Source organism: Chelonoidis abingdonii, chromosome 2 (genome assembly GCF_003597395.2).
Source record: "Chelonoidis abingdonii isolate Lonesome George chromosome 2, CheloAbing_2.0, whole genome shotgun sequence".
Lineage (NCBI taxonomy): Eukaryota > Metazoa > Chordata > Testudines > Testudinidae > Chelonoidis > Chelonoidis abingdonii.
The window spans coordinates 77,401,937-77,419,135 of record NC_133770.1 but is presented as its reverse complement, the minus strand read 5'-3'; the positions used below and the strand labels follow the sequence as shown (position 1 = coordinate 77,419,135).

General features: G+C 44.2%; 1 protein-coding gene across 2 annotated transcripts in view; it reads left to right on the top strand.

Moving 5' to 3' along the window:
• AZI2 (5-azacytidine induced 2) overlaps positions 1-17,199 on the top strand; it is a 52,596-nt gene that overhangs the window by 25,795 nt on the left and 9,602 nt on the right. For both annotated transcript variants that reach the window (XM_032790021.2, XM_032790020.2), the window contains exons 6-7: positions 704-765; positions 15,727-15,845. In XM_032790021.2, coding sequence (XP_032645912.1) covers positions 704-765; positions 15,727-15,845 — 181 coding nt within the window. The remainder of the gene's footprint in view (positions 1-703; positions 766-15,726; positions 15,846-17,199) is intronic.

Genomic DNA, 17,199 nt, shown 5'->3' with positions numbered 1-17,199 from the left:
TTTGCCTTTTTCTGTATAGATGAGCATTTTGTGTGAAACAATTCACTAGGAAATCTCGAGACCCCATAACTTTCTGAAACGTTCAGTATGGGGATAGTATTGTTGCATTTAACTCATTTTCTCAACACAATTGATCTTGTTCACACATTAATTCAGGTAGTCACAATTAGTCGGAAACTAGTGAATTTTTACAAACTTTGTATTGTAAAATGGCACATAAATCCCTTCCCAACAGAGCTGGCTTTAGGCCTATTCCACCAATTCCCCCGAATCGGGCCCCGTGCCCAGTAAGAATCCTTTCCCTGGCTAGAGGCGCCTTTTTAATTTTTACTCACCCAGTGGCACTTCAACAGCGGGTACTTCGCTCGCTCCAGGTCTTTGCTGCCCTTCGGCGGCAGGTCCTTCAGTGCCACCGAAGACCTGGAGCGAGTGAAAGACCTGCTGCCGAAGACTTGGAGCACTGTCCGGTGAGTACAAGCCCCATGTGTTTTTTTTTTTTGTTTGTTTGTTTTTTAAGTCATCCTTGCTGGGGCCCCCTGTCGAAACTGTTTGAATTGGGCCCCGCACTTCCTAAAGCTGGCCCTTCTTCCCAATGTATGTCAGCTAATGAAACTGAAGAACCCTCATGCTTGTAAGATTAGATTTTTGTTACAAAGGTTTTGGACACTAAATAGAGTTAACTGTTCCCTTTTTTTCTTTTCAGGACCAGGGTCAGGAAGTAAATTTGTTAAATGGAGACCTCCTCCAAAAACAAAATATTCAGAGGTATGAATATTTGTGGTTCTTCTGTGTTTCATTTTGTTAGTGTGTGATTTAGAAATGATACATTGAACTTGTGTGCTAGATGGTTCTGTGCGTGAACTTAATTGAACAATATACTAGTTCTACCAAGGTAGCTTGCTATATAAATAGTTACCAACTCAAATGCACTTGATATTTGACAAAATTTATTATTTTTATTCATGTTGATAAACTATGACGAAAGTTAAATCTACTTATGTAAGACAGAGAAGATAGTGTGTCTAAATCTTCTGGATTGTTTCCAGACCACATAAGTTAAATACCAGATTTAATAGGCAGTTTTAAGAAAAAATAAAGCTTACTACAGTCAAGGATGTGTGACACTCTAGAATCAGGAAGAGAAATGGATGTGTGTCAAAGAGGTGGTACAAATTAGAGATCCAGTACCCAAAAATACACTGAGTAGACAGACATTCAAGATGAGAAGTTGATTTGAGGGAGTAAGGGATTGGATAAGATTATAATGTGAGAAGGATAGTGTAGCAAGTGTATGGAGTTTTTTGCAAATTTGTATCATGTTCTGAGTTTGCTTTGCTGGTGGCTTCAAGGCTAAATGTAGTGGAGGATAAGATGTGTGGTTCTAATTTCTACATCTCAATAGTATATCTGGATTCCTTTAAGTTTTGTGACACGGAGTTGCAATTCCTTTTTGTACACTGTTGAGTACCCAACATGGAACACTCTCATGGAGTGCGTTGGCCCTTTAAATGCAGTGGGCCCAGCTCTGTCTTTGTCTAGTTTCTTCTGAATCCTAGATCTGAAGTGTCCTTGGGTGAAGCATCTGAATGGAGGGAGAATGTGACCAGGAGGGGTCACCTGATTTAAGGTTGGATGCCTAGGCTGGAAGAAGATCCTGCTAGAAAAGACTGTCTTAGACTGAGACACACCAGGATTTTGGAAAAGTTCTGGGTGAGGCCCTTGACAGTGATCAGACAACAGGCTTGGGAAGGGCTTATCCAGAAGAGGAGTTGGGAATGTGTCTGACTGGAAGTGGAGGGACAGATGTGGACAGGGGGCGCAAGGACACATGGGGATGCAGGGACACGAGGATAAGGGCAGATGTGCCTGACTGAATGGGAGAGGCTAGGGGTCAGGCAGGGTCTGCATGCAGGAAGCTCCCTAACAATCCCTCCCCACCCCAAAAAACCCCCATATCCATACTTTTCCCACTCATACCCAACCACTCTCCAGGTTCACACCCAGGCTCTTTCCCAGCAATTACTTCCCTCTCCCACAAGCCTTTGTACTCCTTCTGACAGGTGTGGGCAATATGGTTCTGTACTGTAGTTTTAAATGAACTCTTACTCAGAGTTCTGTATTAATATGCCTAGTAAGGAATCTATTTGTCAGAAAACATTTCCTGAATCTTTTTTGTTGTCTATATTGTTACAGACATACTTGCTGACATTTATTTTGCAATAAATGACCAAAAATAATTGAAACTGGTGTAATTATATTGTGGTGTTTTGACAAAATATGCAGAATTTAAAAAAAAATTGCAGAATTTTTAATTTTTTTAGTGCATAATTCCCCCAGGAGTAGACATAGATGTTAGGACAAGGAAAGCCAGCAGTGTTACAGATGTGATCAAATCAAGAAAAAGGAATTCAGTAGAGGCAAGGTGGCAGTAAAGACTAATTCTGAAGATGGCAATACTGACTTAGAGAAGAGGGAAAGGGTCTTGTGTCAAGGACGAAGATTTCTGGGCTTGGGAGCAATGTTACCTTTTTAATTAAGAAGAACAGTAGTGGAGTCACAAAATGGGATTAGGGCTCTGTCTAGAAGTACTTCAGTTTTTGCATATTCAGCTGTAGTTAGAAGACATTCAAGACAAGCAGATATGAGATGACATTGGAATGTGAGTCAACAGACATAACTAAGTGAAGCCACATATAAGTGGTGGTGAAGATAGAAGATAAAGGATCAAGGAATCAGTTGTGGGGTGCTCTATTATGGAAGGTGTAAAGTCTCCACCTGAAACCTTAAAAGGGCATGGTTGAAAAAGGAGCATTCAAGGCAGGAGATGAGCATGCTAGAGAACTTAGCTGCTTGTTCAGTGCCATTGAAAAGGATAGCATGAACAACACCTGAAAAGCACACTGATATCAGGGTGAGAAAAAAAATCTGTGATCAGAGATAAGAGCAAACTAAATGCTTCTAGTGGTGATATCAATTATGTGCAAAATGCTGTGTCATCTAAGTACATTATGTAAACTAAAACATCAGCCAGAACTGAGCTGCTTCTTCAAGTGATTGCTCATATCCATTCCAGTTAGGTGTGCGCGCGCCGCATGCACGTTCGTCGGAAGATTTTTACCCTAGCAACACTCGGTGAGTTGGCTGGGCGCCCCCTGGAATGGCACCGCCATGGCACTGGATATATACCCCTGCCGACCCAACCGCCCCTCAGTTCCTTCTTACCGCCCATGTCGGTCGTTGGAACAGTGGAGCGCAGCTTAGCTGATCTCCACCTCCCTAGCTTCTTGTAGTTCTTTCATCGTTATTGTGTATATAGTTCAATTTTCTATATTTCTTGTTGGTTTCATTAGTTTTTTTAACGTAGTTATTGTATATAGGTAAGAGGGGTTGGGGATTAGCCCTTTCCCCTCACCCGGTGCCAGGGCCCATGCCCAATTCACCGGGTTTCAAACCGTGCTCGGCTTGTCACAAGCCGATGCCGACAGGAGATCCTCACGACTCCTGCCTTAAGTGCCTGGGTGAATCCCACCTCACAGACAAGTGCTGCATCTGCGAGGCCTTCAAGCCGCGGACGAAAAAGGAGCGGGACTTTCGTCTCAAACAGCTCCTGATGGAGGCAGCTCTTACTCCTCTGCCCTTGGCACTGAGCGCCGGACAGTCCGCGCCGGGGAGAAGTGCATCTTCAGCACCGGAGCACACCAGCATCGCGAAGGCCCCTCGGCACCAACCATCGCCGGCTCAGAAGCCTGCCCGGCACTGCTCTCTCTCCCCGTGGGTCAAGAAGTACAAGACTCCTGCGACTCCCGTGCCTACATCGCAGTCAGAGCACCCGCCTAAGTCGGACCGGCCGGCACCGAGAACTTCAGCACCGTTGATTCCAGCCTCGCAAGAGCCGTTGAGTCCGGTGCCTGACAGCTCCCCGGTACGTGCCGTGGTTGAGCTTATTGTTCCCTCCACGCCGGAGACATTCTCTACAGCAAGGGAGCTGATTGCCCTGACACAGCCTGCGCTGCCTCAACCCCCAGCACCGCTGGTGCGGGTTATCCAATCAATAGGCAAGCCTGCCCTGCTGAGACCATCCTCGGTCGGCACCGCCGAAAGGCACCTGTCATGATCGAGGTCACGCTGGCGTTCTCAGTCCCGTCACTGATCCCAGTCCTGACGCCGCTCGCAGTCCCAGTACCGCTCTCCATTGCGGCACTGTTCGAGATCCCGCTCGCCAACCCGATACTCTCGACGCCGATCCAGTTCACGGCACCGCACCTCTCGCAGCCGCTCTCGACGTCGAGCTTCGAGGTCCCGGTCGACCTTCCGGCACCGCTCCGGTCTCAAGTCCCGGTCTCATTCCCGGTACCGGTACGGCGCCTGGTACCGTTCTCCGGTGCCGCATGAAGACGGATCAAGCAGACACAGAGACCCTTCCCAAGTGGTTTCAGCTCCTCCGTGGCCATCTCGCCATACATCTGTAGCATTACATACGGACAGTGCTTCCTACGCACAGGACCGTGATTTGGATACACACAGCCAAGTCTTCCAAGAGACCCACGCCCCAGACCAGGGACCTCATCAGTGGTCCTTCTGGATACCTTGGGCAAATCACCAAGCCCAAGGTGGACCCGCAGTGACATCACTCTCCGTTCCATTGGAACACTGGGTGCCAGAGGCCACTGTCAGCCGCCCCCCTCCTGCGGGTACGGAGGAAGCTTCCATCCATGCACAGGACCCTCAGATCCCCCCGGTCCCTGACGTCCCCCATGATCAGGAGACCATACGGGACCCACTCGTCCTGGGCCTTTCATCTTCCTCTTCCCTGGATGAAGCGGTAGTGGGGACACCCTCATGGGGCCCGCCTTCAATTGACCTCAGGGCACACCAGGACATCCTGAGACTTGTCGCCCTGAATATAAACCTGCAGGTGGAGGAGGTTCCAGAGGTTGAGGATCTGGTGGTAGATATAGTGTCAGCGGATGCACCAACTCGAGTGGCCTTACCATTCATTCGATCGATTCAAGCTAAGGCAGATACCATCTGTCAATTCCTGGCATCTATTCCGCCCACGGCCAGAGGAGTTGAACGGAAGTACATGGTGCCCTCTAAGGGGTACAAGTACTTATACGTGCACCCTCCTCCCTGCTCACTGGTCGTACAGCCCTTAAATGAACGGGAGCGCCATGGCCAGCAAGCCCCTGCCCTAAAACCTAAGGAGCCTAGGCGCATGGATTTGTTGGGCCGTAAAATCTACTTCGCAGGGGACCTCCAACTCAAAGTGGCGAATCAGCAAGCCCTACTTAGCAGGTATAATTACAACACCTGGGAGGCGGTAGGGAAATTCACAGAGCTCGTCCCGCAAGACTCCTGCCAAGAATTTAAGGCACTATTGGAGGAAGGAAAGAAGGTGGCGAGAACTTCTCTCCAGGCCTCGCTGGACGCTGCCGATTCAGCAGTCAGAACTGTGGCCTCTGGAATCACCATGAGGCGTATATCATGGCTTCAGGTGTCAGGCCTGCCACCTGAACTTCAGCACACTATCCAGGACTTGCCATTCGATGGCCAGGGTCTATTCTCCGAGAAGATGGACCCTAGGCTACAGACTCTGAAAGATAATTGGGTGATTATGCTTTCGCTCGGGATGCATGCACCACAGACTCAACAAAGATCTTTCTGCACCCAACGTCAATGCCCTTACCCCCGCCTAGACCAAGACAGGACTTCCACAGGAGGCAAGGTTGAGGCAACCACAGACGACAGTCTGGACCTCACGGGGGTCACAATAACGGTCCCTCCAAGCCAATGGCGGGACCTAAACCGAACTTTTGAAGGTGCGCCTGAAAGCGGTGTACCAGTTGTCTCCCAGGATCCTTTTCAGTTTTACAACCGCTTTTCCCCTTTCCTCCCTGCGTGGACCCAATTAACCTCGGATCGTTGGGTCCTATGCACGGTAGAATTCGGATACCACCTCCAGTTTATTTCACTCCCTTCCTCCCAACCCCCCTCCTCATCCCTCTTCAGGGACTTCTCTCATGAGCAATTCCTCTTGCAAGAGGTACGGAAGCTCTTTACCATGGGAGCTATAAAGGAGGTACCGAAGGATCTAAGCAGCAAGGGGTTCTATTCCCGGTATTTCCTAATCCCCAAGGTGAAAGGAGGCCTCAGGCCTATCCTAGATCTGCGAGGACTGAACAAGTTCATGAAAAAGTTGAAGTTCTGCATGGTATCCCTGGGGACCATCATCTCATCCTTGGATCCCAGAGACTGGTATGCCGCCCTCAACATGAAGGACGCATATTTCCACTTTGCCATTTACCCTCCACACAGACGGTACCTCCGGTTTGTGGTCAACCATCAGCATTTTCAGTTTACAGTCCTTCCGTTTGGCCTCTCTACAGCCCCTTGGGTATTCACAAAGTGCATGGCTGTAGTCGCTGCCTCCCTCCGTCGTCGTCGAATACATGTCTTCCTGTACCTCGACGATTGGCTCATTCGGGGGACCTCCGAGGCCCAAGTCACCAGTCATGTGGGCGTCGTCAAGGACCTCTTTATGCGACTAGGCCTGATGATCAACCTAGAGAAATCTACTCTAGTGCCCACACAAAGAATAGAGTTCATTGGGGCCATCCTGGACTCCAGTCTCGCAAGGGCCAGTTTACCATGACCTGATTTCAGGCAATAGTATCAATTATACAAAGCCTTCAAAACTTCCCGACAACTTCAGCTCGCACTTGTCTCGGCCTCCTCGGTCGCATGGCTGCCTGAATGTTCGTGACCAAGCACGCCAGACTACATCTGCGTTCCCTTCAAACTTGGCTCGCCTCGGTTTACCGCCCAGGCAGGGACGCCATAGACATGGTAGTCACCATTCCCCTGAGCATCTTAGGCTCCCTCGACTGGTGGCTGATGCCCTCCCTAGTGTGTGCAGGACTGCTGTTCCATCCGCCACAGCCCTCCATGTCCCTGATGACGGATGCGTCATCTCTTGGCTGGGGTGCTCACCTCGGACATCTTCGCACTCAAGGCCTTTGGTCGTCTCAGGAGCTGGCGTTACACACAAATGTCGGAGAACTAAGAGCAGTCTGCCTGGCGTGTCAGGCATTCCAGCAACATCTACAGGGCCGTTGTGTCTCAGTGTTTACAGACAACACAACGGCCATGTACTACATAAACAAGCAGGGAAGGACACGATCCTCCCCCCTTTGTCGGGAGGCGATCCAACTATGGGACTTTTGCATAGCCCACTCGATAGACCTGGTAGCGTCCTTTCTCCCCAGGAGTTCGGAACACTCTGGCAGATCAACTCAGCAGATCCTTCCTATCTCACGAGTGGTCGATTCGTCCGGACATCATACATTCTGTTTTCCGGAAGTGGGGATTTCCCCACATAGACCTCTTCGCTTCCCGCGAGAACAGGAAATGCCAGAGGTACTGCTCCTTCCAAGGTCTCTTCCCCGGGTTCGATCTCGGACGCCTTCCTGATTTCGTGGAAGAGCCAACTACTTTACGCCTTTCCACCATTCCCGTTGGTTCACAAGGATCTACTAAAGCTCCTCAGGGACAGAGCTCGCCTGATCATGATTGCCCCTGCATGGCCCAGGCAACACTGGTACACCATGTTGCTTGACCTCTCAATAGCCAACCCAATCACCCTGCCTCTTTGTCCAGACCTCATAACTAAGGACCACGGCAGACTTCACCACCCAGACCTGCAGTCCCTTCACCTCACGGCATGGCTGCTGCGTGGTTAACCCAGTCAGAGTTACGTTGCTCTGCCCCAGTGCTACAAGTACTCCTGGGTAGCAGAAAACCTGCCACTCGGTCTACGTAGCTGGCCAAGTGGAAGCGTTTCTCCTGCTGGTGCAGAACGGAAAATGTTACTCCCACCGAGGTCTCGATCCCCACCATCCTGGACTACCTCTGGTCTCTCAAACAGCAGGGCCTAGCGGTATCATCATTGAGGGCACACTTGGTGGCCATTTCTACCTTTCACCCAGGAGAGAGTGGCCGCTCCGTTTTTTCACACCCTATGGTTTCCAGGTTCCTCAAGGGCTTGGAGCGCCTATATCTCCAAGTATGCCGCTCTGCCCCTGCCTGGGACCTCAACCTAGTTTTAACCAGTCTCCACCATTCAAGCCGTGGGCAACTTGCTTGCTGCATACTGAAGACAGTTTTCCTCATAGCATTACATCAGGCCAACGAGTCTCTGAGCTTCGGCGCTCACAGTGGACCCACCGTATTGCGTGTTTCACAAGGCAAGGTGCAGTTGCGACCACACCCCAGCCGTCCTCCCAAAGGGGTATCGCACTTCCATACTCAGGACATCTTCCTTCCAGTCTTCTTCCTGAAGCCGCACTCATCACGACGGGAACAACAGTTGCACTCCCTAGATGTCCGTAGGGCACTCGCATTTTATGTCGAACGGACAAAGCGCTTTCGTAAATCGTCCCAACTCTTCGTTGCAGTGGCGGACCAAATGAAGGGCCTACCTGTCTCCTCCCAGAGGATCTTCTCTTGGGTGATGGCGTGCATCTGCACTTGCTATGACTTGTCTCATGTTCCCTCGAGCCATCTCACCGCACGTTCTACCAGGGCTCAGGCTTCATCGGGTGCCTTCCTGGCCCATATTCCAATCCAGGAAATATGTTGCGCAGCTACCTGGTCCTCGGTCCACACCTTTGCTTTGCATTATGCTCTGGTTCAACAGTCTAGAGATGATGCAGCCTTTGGCTCAGCAGTCTTGCTTTCTGCCACATCTCACTCCGACCCCACCGCCTAGGTAAGGCTTGGGAATCACCTAACTGGAATGGATATGAACAATCACTCAAAGAAGAAAAGACGGTTACTCACCTTTGTAACTATTGTTCTTCGAGATGTGTTGCTCATATCCATTCCAAACCCGCCCTCCTTCCCCACTGTTGGAGTAGCTGGCAAGAAGGAACTGAGGGGTGGTTGGGTCGGCAGGGGTATATATCCGGCGCCATGGCAGCGCCACTCCAGGCGAGTGTTGCTAGGGTAGAAATCTTCCGACAAACGTGCACGCGATGCGCGCACACCTAACTGGAATGGATATGAGCAACACATCTCGAAGAACAACAGTTACAAAGGTGAGTAACCGTCTTACATTGTGGAGCAATAATAGTCATTCCCATCAACCACCATTGCCTGCCACTTGATCTTAATCTCCATAGTTTTAGCAAAAGGTAAAACAAACTTTTGAACAAAAAGAATGAGTCTCACGTGGCACCCTTAAGGCCATCTGGAAGTTCCCAAATCTTTTAATAGTAGTCAAGTATGTAGAAGATTCTTGGGTAGCTAGACTGCAAGCTAATATAGGGTTTAAAAGATGAACACGTTGCATCATTCCAGGAAGGAGATGGAAGCCAGCAGAAATTCATGGATGATGGCGACCTGTTCCACTTAAGTAATATGGCCCACTGGAGTTTGCATTGTCTGAAGCTTAACTGACCTTTGTGGCTTGCCCCTCATAGTGCGTTGCAACCTGTAGATAACAAGGGCATAAGACATCAACTAAAATAGTTCCTCGCTTTCCTATCTACTCTTCTCCAACTTCCCAGAGATGTTCAGACACTAGAAGAGGCTTGAAGGGTAAAAGAAATTTGCAGCTGCTAACAGGAAGGAGGTGAGTCCTACTAGTAGTATTGAAGCTTTTGAGGATCTCAAAGGTTTTCCCTCAGTACTCCAGAAACAGCTGTTTGTGAATGTGCTCCCAGTTGAAATTTGCTCTTTTCTCAAATAATGTGTAACACTGAGATCTTCAAGCTGACATCACAGAAGATGGAAGCAGAAGTGGAGAATGCAGTGACCTGGCCTAACCTTGCTTCCACTGGTCTGTGCTGTGCTTCCTGCCTTCACCAAACAGGAAATAAGGAAGATGTTACAAATTATTCCTTCTATTCACTTGACTAAAACACATAGTAGTCCTCTTGAAAAATGTTGGCAAATCAGGTGACTGCTTTTCCTGTTTGGAATAGCCCCAGAACATCTTTGTGCCATACTCGTGTGTATTGTAATCTGATGCATTGTTATCCTGCTTGACTACAGGGAATACAGTATGGGGGAGAGTTCAAAAATGCTTTGGAAAATGCCCTTTCAAGAAAATATTTGGGTTTAAAGGAATGTAGTGGATATACCAATAAATTTGTGAGTTTATTTGTACCTCTCATCCCAACACAAGCAAATTGTGTACTTGCATAGTTTTCCACAAGAGGGGGGAATAGTACTTCCTAATAAGAAATTATTATGGAGTCATGTTGTGTGAGTCTTGCTTTGCTTGTTGAGAGGGGGAAGGAAACAACATATTTTAAAGAATGAGTGGTGCTACGGGCATTTTTTTCATTTGCTCTATAGTATTTTTATTATGACTATAATATAGGGCAGGCTGTATCCAAACTACTACTACTCGCCCTTCATCTTAAACTTGTCACATAGCAAACAGTTGTTTGTTTTTTCCTGTGGTTCCAGTTGCAGCATGATAGTCAATCTTGCATGTCTGACAGCAGAAGTGTTATCTCACGATAAAGTAATCATCTGTCCTTCAGTCTAGTAGAGTAAATTTTGGTTTTAAAAAGCAGCTTCCAGGTAGCAGCCCTCTGCAGGAATTAGCACGTACACTGTGGTTTTATATTGTAATGTGAATAACTATTTGTAATGCATATATTAATGTACAGAACTGTACAGAGCAGTCAGCCACTCTTTTCACACCCTTAGACAGGTTCTTATGTGAAACATTTACTGTAGCAAAGAACTTCATTGTTTACTGGGGGAGGGCATATGCCGTTAACTAATTTTTTTTGTGATGTAATTATTTCACACTTGTCAACCGCTTGCAAAAATCTCTGTGATTTAATGTAATACCTGTTTTAGAAATCCAGTTTGCTGAAGACTTAAACAGTTGTGTTGGTGCTAAGAGCTTGCCAAATAGTGTTTTGTAAAAGGATTGTATAGTGGTGGATTATTTTACTGGTGAGAGGAATATTTTAGTAAAATAGCTGCAGTATTTCACAAATGTTTGCAGTTAACATATCTTTTTAAGATGTTGCAGTAGTGAAATGTATATGCAGTGAGTGGATCAGATTTTTTTTTTTGTTAACTCAGTGGTTCTCAAACATTTGTACTTTCACAGCAAGCACACTTGTTTCAGCAAGCCTCTGAGTATGACCACCACCCCTCAATAAGTTAAAACTTTTTTTATATTTAACACTATTATAAATGCTGGCGGTGAAGAGGTGTTTGGGATGGAGGCTGACAGCATGCGACTCCATGTAATAACCTCATGGCCTGCTGAGGAGTCATAACCCCCAGTTTGAGAAGCCATATGCTAAATTAACGGATCTGAGAAGATTAAAATAAAGGTGTGTTTATATATATCAATACAGCTGCCACTGTTACTTAGTAATTACAATTTACAATCTGGGTATATAGAATACTTAACCATGAAGAAAAGGCTTGTAGTAATTAAATAGTTGACCAATACATGCAAGGTTCCATGTTGTACATTCTCATCTGGAGGAAAATTGTACATATGACGTGAAATTGTCAAAAGTGATAGGGACTTCGTAAGTCCCATTGACTTTCAGTGAGACTTAAGCTTTTAAATGACTTTTGAAAATGGGATTTAGGCATTTCTGAGCATTTTACTCTTAGTCTGTGGCAGATTTGGAGCTATTTTTAAGTTGTGGGTTTTTTTTTTATATAATTTAGATACTGGATAGTTCTTGTTTTGAAAATGACTGGATCAATGCTCATTCTACCAATGTTGAGAGCTTCTGAATGAGTGAAGCATAAATATGATTTGTCCTTTTTTGTTTAAAAAAAAAAAAAAAAAAAAAGGGTTTAACAAACTGAGTGAGTTAGTTAGTTAGTTTTCAAGTGTCACATTCTGCAGTAGATATCCACAAATTTAGGATACACTTTTTTGCTCTCAGTGCAAATGTGTTAAGAACATAAGAATGGCCATACTGGGTCAGACCAAAGGTCCATTCAGCCCAGTATCCTGTCTGCCAACAGTGGCCAATGCCAATTGCCCCAGAGGGAGTGAACCTAACAGGTAATGATCAAGTGAGATGTCTCTTGCCATCTGTCTCCAGTCTCTGACAAACAGAGGCTAGGGACACCATTCCTTACCCATCCTGGCTAATAGCCATTAATGGACTTAACCTTCATGAATTTATCTAGTTCTCTTTTAAATCCTGTTATCGTCCTAGCCTTCACCACCTCCTCAGGTAAGGAGTTCCACAGGTTGACTGTACGCTATGTGAAGAAGAACTTCCATTTATTTATTTTAAACCTGCTGCCCATTAATTTCATTTGGTGGCCCCTAGTTCTTATATTATGGGAATAAGTAAATAACTTTTTTCCTTATTCACTTTCTCCACACCCCTCATGATTTTATATACCTCTATCATATCCCCCCTTAGTCTCCTTTTTTCCAGGCTGAAAAGTCCTAGCCTCTTTAATCTCTCTTCATATTGGACCAGTTCCAACCCCCCTAATCATTTTAGTTGCCCTTCTCTGAACCTTTTCTAATGCCAGTATATCTTTTTTGAGATGAGGAGAACACATCCGTACGCAGTATTCAAGATGTGGGCGTACCATGGATTTACATAAGGGCAATAAAATATTCTTCATCTTATTCTCTATCCCCTTTTTAATGATTCCTAACATCTTGTTTGCTTTTTTTTGACTGCCGCTGGACACTGCATGGATGTCTTCAGAGAACTATCCACGATGACTCCAAGATCTTTCCTGATTAGTTGTAGTAAATTAGCCCCATCATATTGTATGTGTAGTTTTGGGTGTATTTTTTCAATGTGCATTATTTTACATTTATCTACATTAAATTTCATTTGCTGTTTTGTTGCCCATCTCTTAGTTTTGGAGATCTTTGTAAGTTCTTCCAGTCCCCTTTGGTCTTAACTAATCTTGTGCCGTTATTATCATCTGCAAACTTTGCCACCTCACTGTTTACCCCCTTCTCCAGATCATTTATGAATAAGTTGAATAGGATTGGTCCTAGGACTGGTCCTTGGGGAACACCATTCTGAAAGTTTACCATTTATTCCTACCCTTTGTTCCCTGTCTTTTAACCAGTTCTCAATCCATGAAAGGATCTTCTCTCTTATCCCATGACAGCTTAATTTACATAAGAGCCCTTGGTGAGGGACCTGGTCAAAGGCTTTCTGGAAATCTAAGTACACTGTGTCCACTGGATCCCCCTTGTCCACATGTTTGTTGACCCCTTCAAAGAACTCTAATAGATTAGTAAGTAATGATTTTCCCTTTACAGAAACCATGTTGGCTTTTGCCCAACAATTTATGTTCATCTGTGTGTCTGATGATTTTATTCTTTACTATTGTTTCAACTGATTTGCCTGGAACTGATGTTAGACTGTCTGTAATTGCCAGGATCACCTCTAGAGCCCTTTTTAAATATTGGGGTTACATTACCTATTTTCCAGTCACTGGGTACAGAAACTGATTTAAAGGACAGGTTACAAACCATAGTTAATAGTTCCACAATTTCACATTTGAGTTCTTTTAAAACTTGAGTGAATGCCATCTGGTCTCGATGACTTGTTACGGTTAAGTTTATCAATTAATTCTACACCCTCCTCTAATGACACTTCAATCTGTGACAATTCCTCAGATTTGTCACCTACAAAGGACAGCTCAGGTTTGGGAATCTCCCTAACATCCTCAGCCATGAAGACTGAAGCAAAGAATTCATTTCTTTTGTCCGCAATGACTTTATCATCTTTAAGTGCTCCTTTTTTATCTTGATCGTCCAGGGGCACCACTGGTTGTTTAGCAGGCTTCCTGCTTCTGATGTACTTAAACATTTTGTTATTACCTTTTGAGTTTTTGGCTAGCTGTTCTTCAAACTCCTTCTTGGCTCTTCTTATTACGTTTTTACAGTTGTGTTGATAAAATTTCATACCCACTGACATCACTGATACCCAACAATCTTAGAGCTGAAGTGAAAACGATTGTGCTATCGCATCTGTAAAGCAATTTTGAACGTGGATTCATAAATTCTGTATAATTCTGATTTTTGTATAGCACAATGGGGTCCCAGTCTGTGACTTAGGACTCCCAGATGCTATGATAATACAAATAACAATCCCCACAAATAAGTTTGCCTTAGGAGTATATTTACTGTTATGTGGTATTTTTGGTCATATTCTGTTCTGAAAGAAAGTTATAAACAGTAACGGTGCAGCTTTCTTTCTGAGCAACTTATGGTGATCCAAGGATTTTGTTAGAGCAGGATTCTTAATTCAAAAAAGGAAAAAAGCTGGGGATTTTCTGTGGCCAGCAGTTGACTGACAAAACAGTAGTAGCCCAATGCCTGTACATCAAAGGTAACAGTGCATGCATATTTTAAAATAGTCCATAGGTCTTTCAAAATGGTAGTTGATAAAACAGTTGCTGTTCAGTATGTGTAGAAGCATGAATGATGCTATCTATTTCATTTGAAAGTACAGGGACAGGTTTTCAAACCAGGCTGGCTCTTTGCTGCTCTTCTTGTTGTCAATAGGAGCTGCAAGGTGCTGAGCACTCTGAAAATAGTCTTCATGTACTTGAATAAACAGAAACAGAATTCTCTTGAAAATCTGGCCCCGGTTGTGGGTGTTAAGCATTTCTGAAAATCTGGTTCATAGAATTATGTTCTAAAATAATGTGTTTCAGTGGGGCACTAAGTGTACCTTCTTAGGCATTTATTAAATATCAGAAAAATACTCTGAAGACTGAATAATCTTCTTATTGCTTAGATTCATAAATAGCTCTTAATAATTGATATATTTTGCTTAGACATTCTCATAACTCTTTCTTGGCAAAATCTGACTTGCTAATTACCTGTTTAAGTCGTCATGGATAATAATTGCCTTAAATAACAGGAATCTGTAGAGGACGAAACAGCTCTGCCCACTACATTTCCCCCCCCTCCCCTTCTCTGTCCATCACCAAAAATGAAAACTGGTTCTTGATAACTTACACTGTCTTGTCACATTGATTGAGACTCAACAGCATGAGACAGCCCAGTCAGACATAAAGCATTATTTTAATTTGGCCTGGGCATGTGTTGAGCAATTTGGGTATCAAGTACCTAATTAATCTGAAATCACTGTGGCAAACTGAGTGGTGTGAAGACTAAAATACCAAGTCTGAAATATCAGATGCTTAGTTTTTGACTAATATTGTAGCTCCATTAACATGATCTGGAATATTGTGTTAGTTAGTGTGTGGCAATTTGCTAAGTTACAAACAAAGCAATTCATATTTGATTTCTTTACCATGTCTATTTCGTAGTATCCACTGTGTATTTGAAATATGCACTTAGGATGTTTTTGAGGGTATAGGCTTTACATCAGGATCATAACTTAATTTCAGATGTGAAACTAGCAGAGCATTCTTTATTAATTTTTCATTTGGAGAGGTTTGGAATTATTGTGTGTTCAGAGTTTTTTAAGTACTAGTATGCTCAGCATTAAGAGCCACATAATCTGATGGCCTCTATCTTACTGGCTATACTGTCCACTGCCAATGTCAAGTTGAAATGATTCTTCAGTAAAACTGAAAAGAAAATACACTCATTAAGCAAAACAGGCATTGTTCAGGGTTAATTTTTTTGTAATTCTTAAGAACTGCAGTAGAGTTGGGACAGTCAGTTGCAAGGGCAGAAGAAATTTAACTTTTTAAAATATCTTTTTTCAGTGAAAATGTGCAGCAAGCATACTGGGAACTGAAGAGGGAAATGTCTAACTTGCATCTGGTGACTAAAATGCAAGCTGAGGTTCTACGAAAACTGAAAACCCCAACTGCAACCAAGAAAGGCAAGTCTGTGTTTGCAGGAATGAACCTTACAAGTACAAACCACTGATCCAAGCTATACCATTTTAAACAGAAACTAGCTATCATATCTTATCAGAATCTCATCAATTGAAGTTGATAAGCCAGAGCGTATTATAGTTCCAGCCTAACCATTTACTGCTTTGGCTTCTATCTCATACTGGTCAGCTTCACACATAAAGGTGTTGCTGATGTGTTTTTTCTTCAGTACTGTATTCTGTTCCCCTTGTGGCTTTTTTCTCAGTCAAGTGTCGCTGATGTGTACAAGGCTGAGGTGTTAAGTTTACTCATATTTGACCTTTTACCACAACTACTTCATATTTAAAAAACAAAACAAAGATTTCACTTTTCAAATGCAATCTCTTACTTTAACAGTATCAAATATATAAAACATTTTGGTAGCATTTTAAAATTCAGGAACAGATTTTGAACTCTCCCTATAGCTATAATTTTTCTTACTAGTGATGAAAACATTCTGAAAACTTATCTCCCAGTGAAGTAGAACTCCAGATGATGACATTCCCTGTAATCGAAATATTGATGCTGCAAAGCTGGTTTACCTCCTCCACCCTCTTAAAAACAATTGACAAAATTGGTCATTTCCATTGCTCTGGGATTACTGCAGATTTTATACATTGCTGACTGAAATTATTTCTATTTCAACTCTTGTATGCAACATTTCCTTCCAATGCAGGGTTTTACAAAAGACCAATATTTGGCACTGTCACCTGTGATCTGTTCTCTTCTTTAGCTTTCAATCATTAGGTTTCAGAGTAGCAGCCATGTTAGTCTGTATCCGCAAAAAGAAAGGAGTACTTGTGGCACCTTAGACTAACACATTTATTTGAGCATAAGCTTTCGTGGGCCACAGCCACTTCGTTGGATGCATAGAATGGAACGTATAGTGAGGAGATATATATACATAGAGAGAACATGAAAAGGTGGGAGTTGCCCAACCAACTCTAAGAGGCTGATTAATTAAGATGAACTGTTGTCAGCAGAAGGGGAAAAAAAAACTTTTGTAGTGATAATCAAGGTAGTTAAACTGTCTTAAATGGGCTATCTTGATTATCACTACAAAAGTTTTTTTTCCTTCTGCTGACAACAGTTCATCTTAATTAATTAGTCTCTTAGAGTTGGTTTTTTTGATGTTCTGTGTGTGTGTGTGTATGTATATATACATACCCTCTCATTAGGTCTACTGTTGTAGTAGCGTTCCGTATGAAATGTATGAGGGGACTATGGATGGACAAAAGACCTACATCCACACTTACTGAGAAACAGCTAGTTACCCAACGCTTCAACATAGTAAAGAGGAAGCTGGTCTCACAGCTTGAG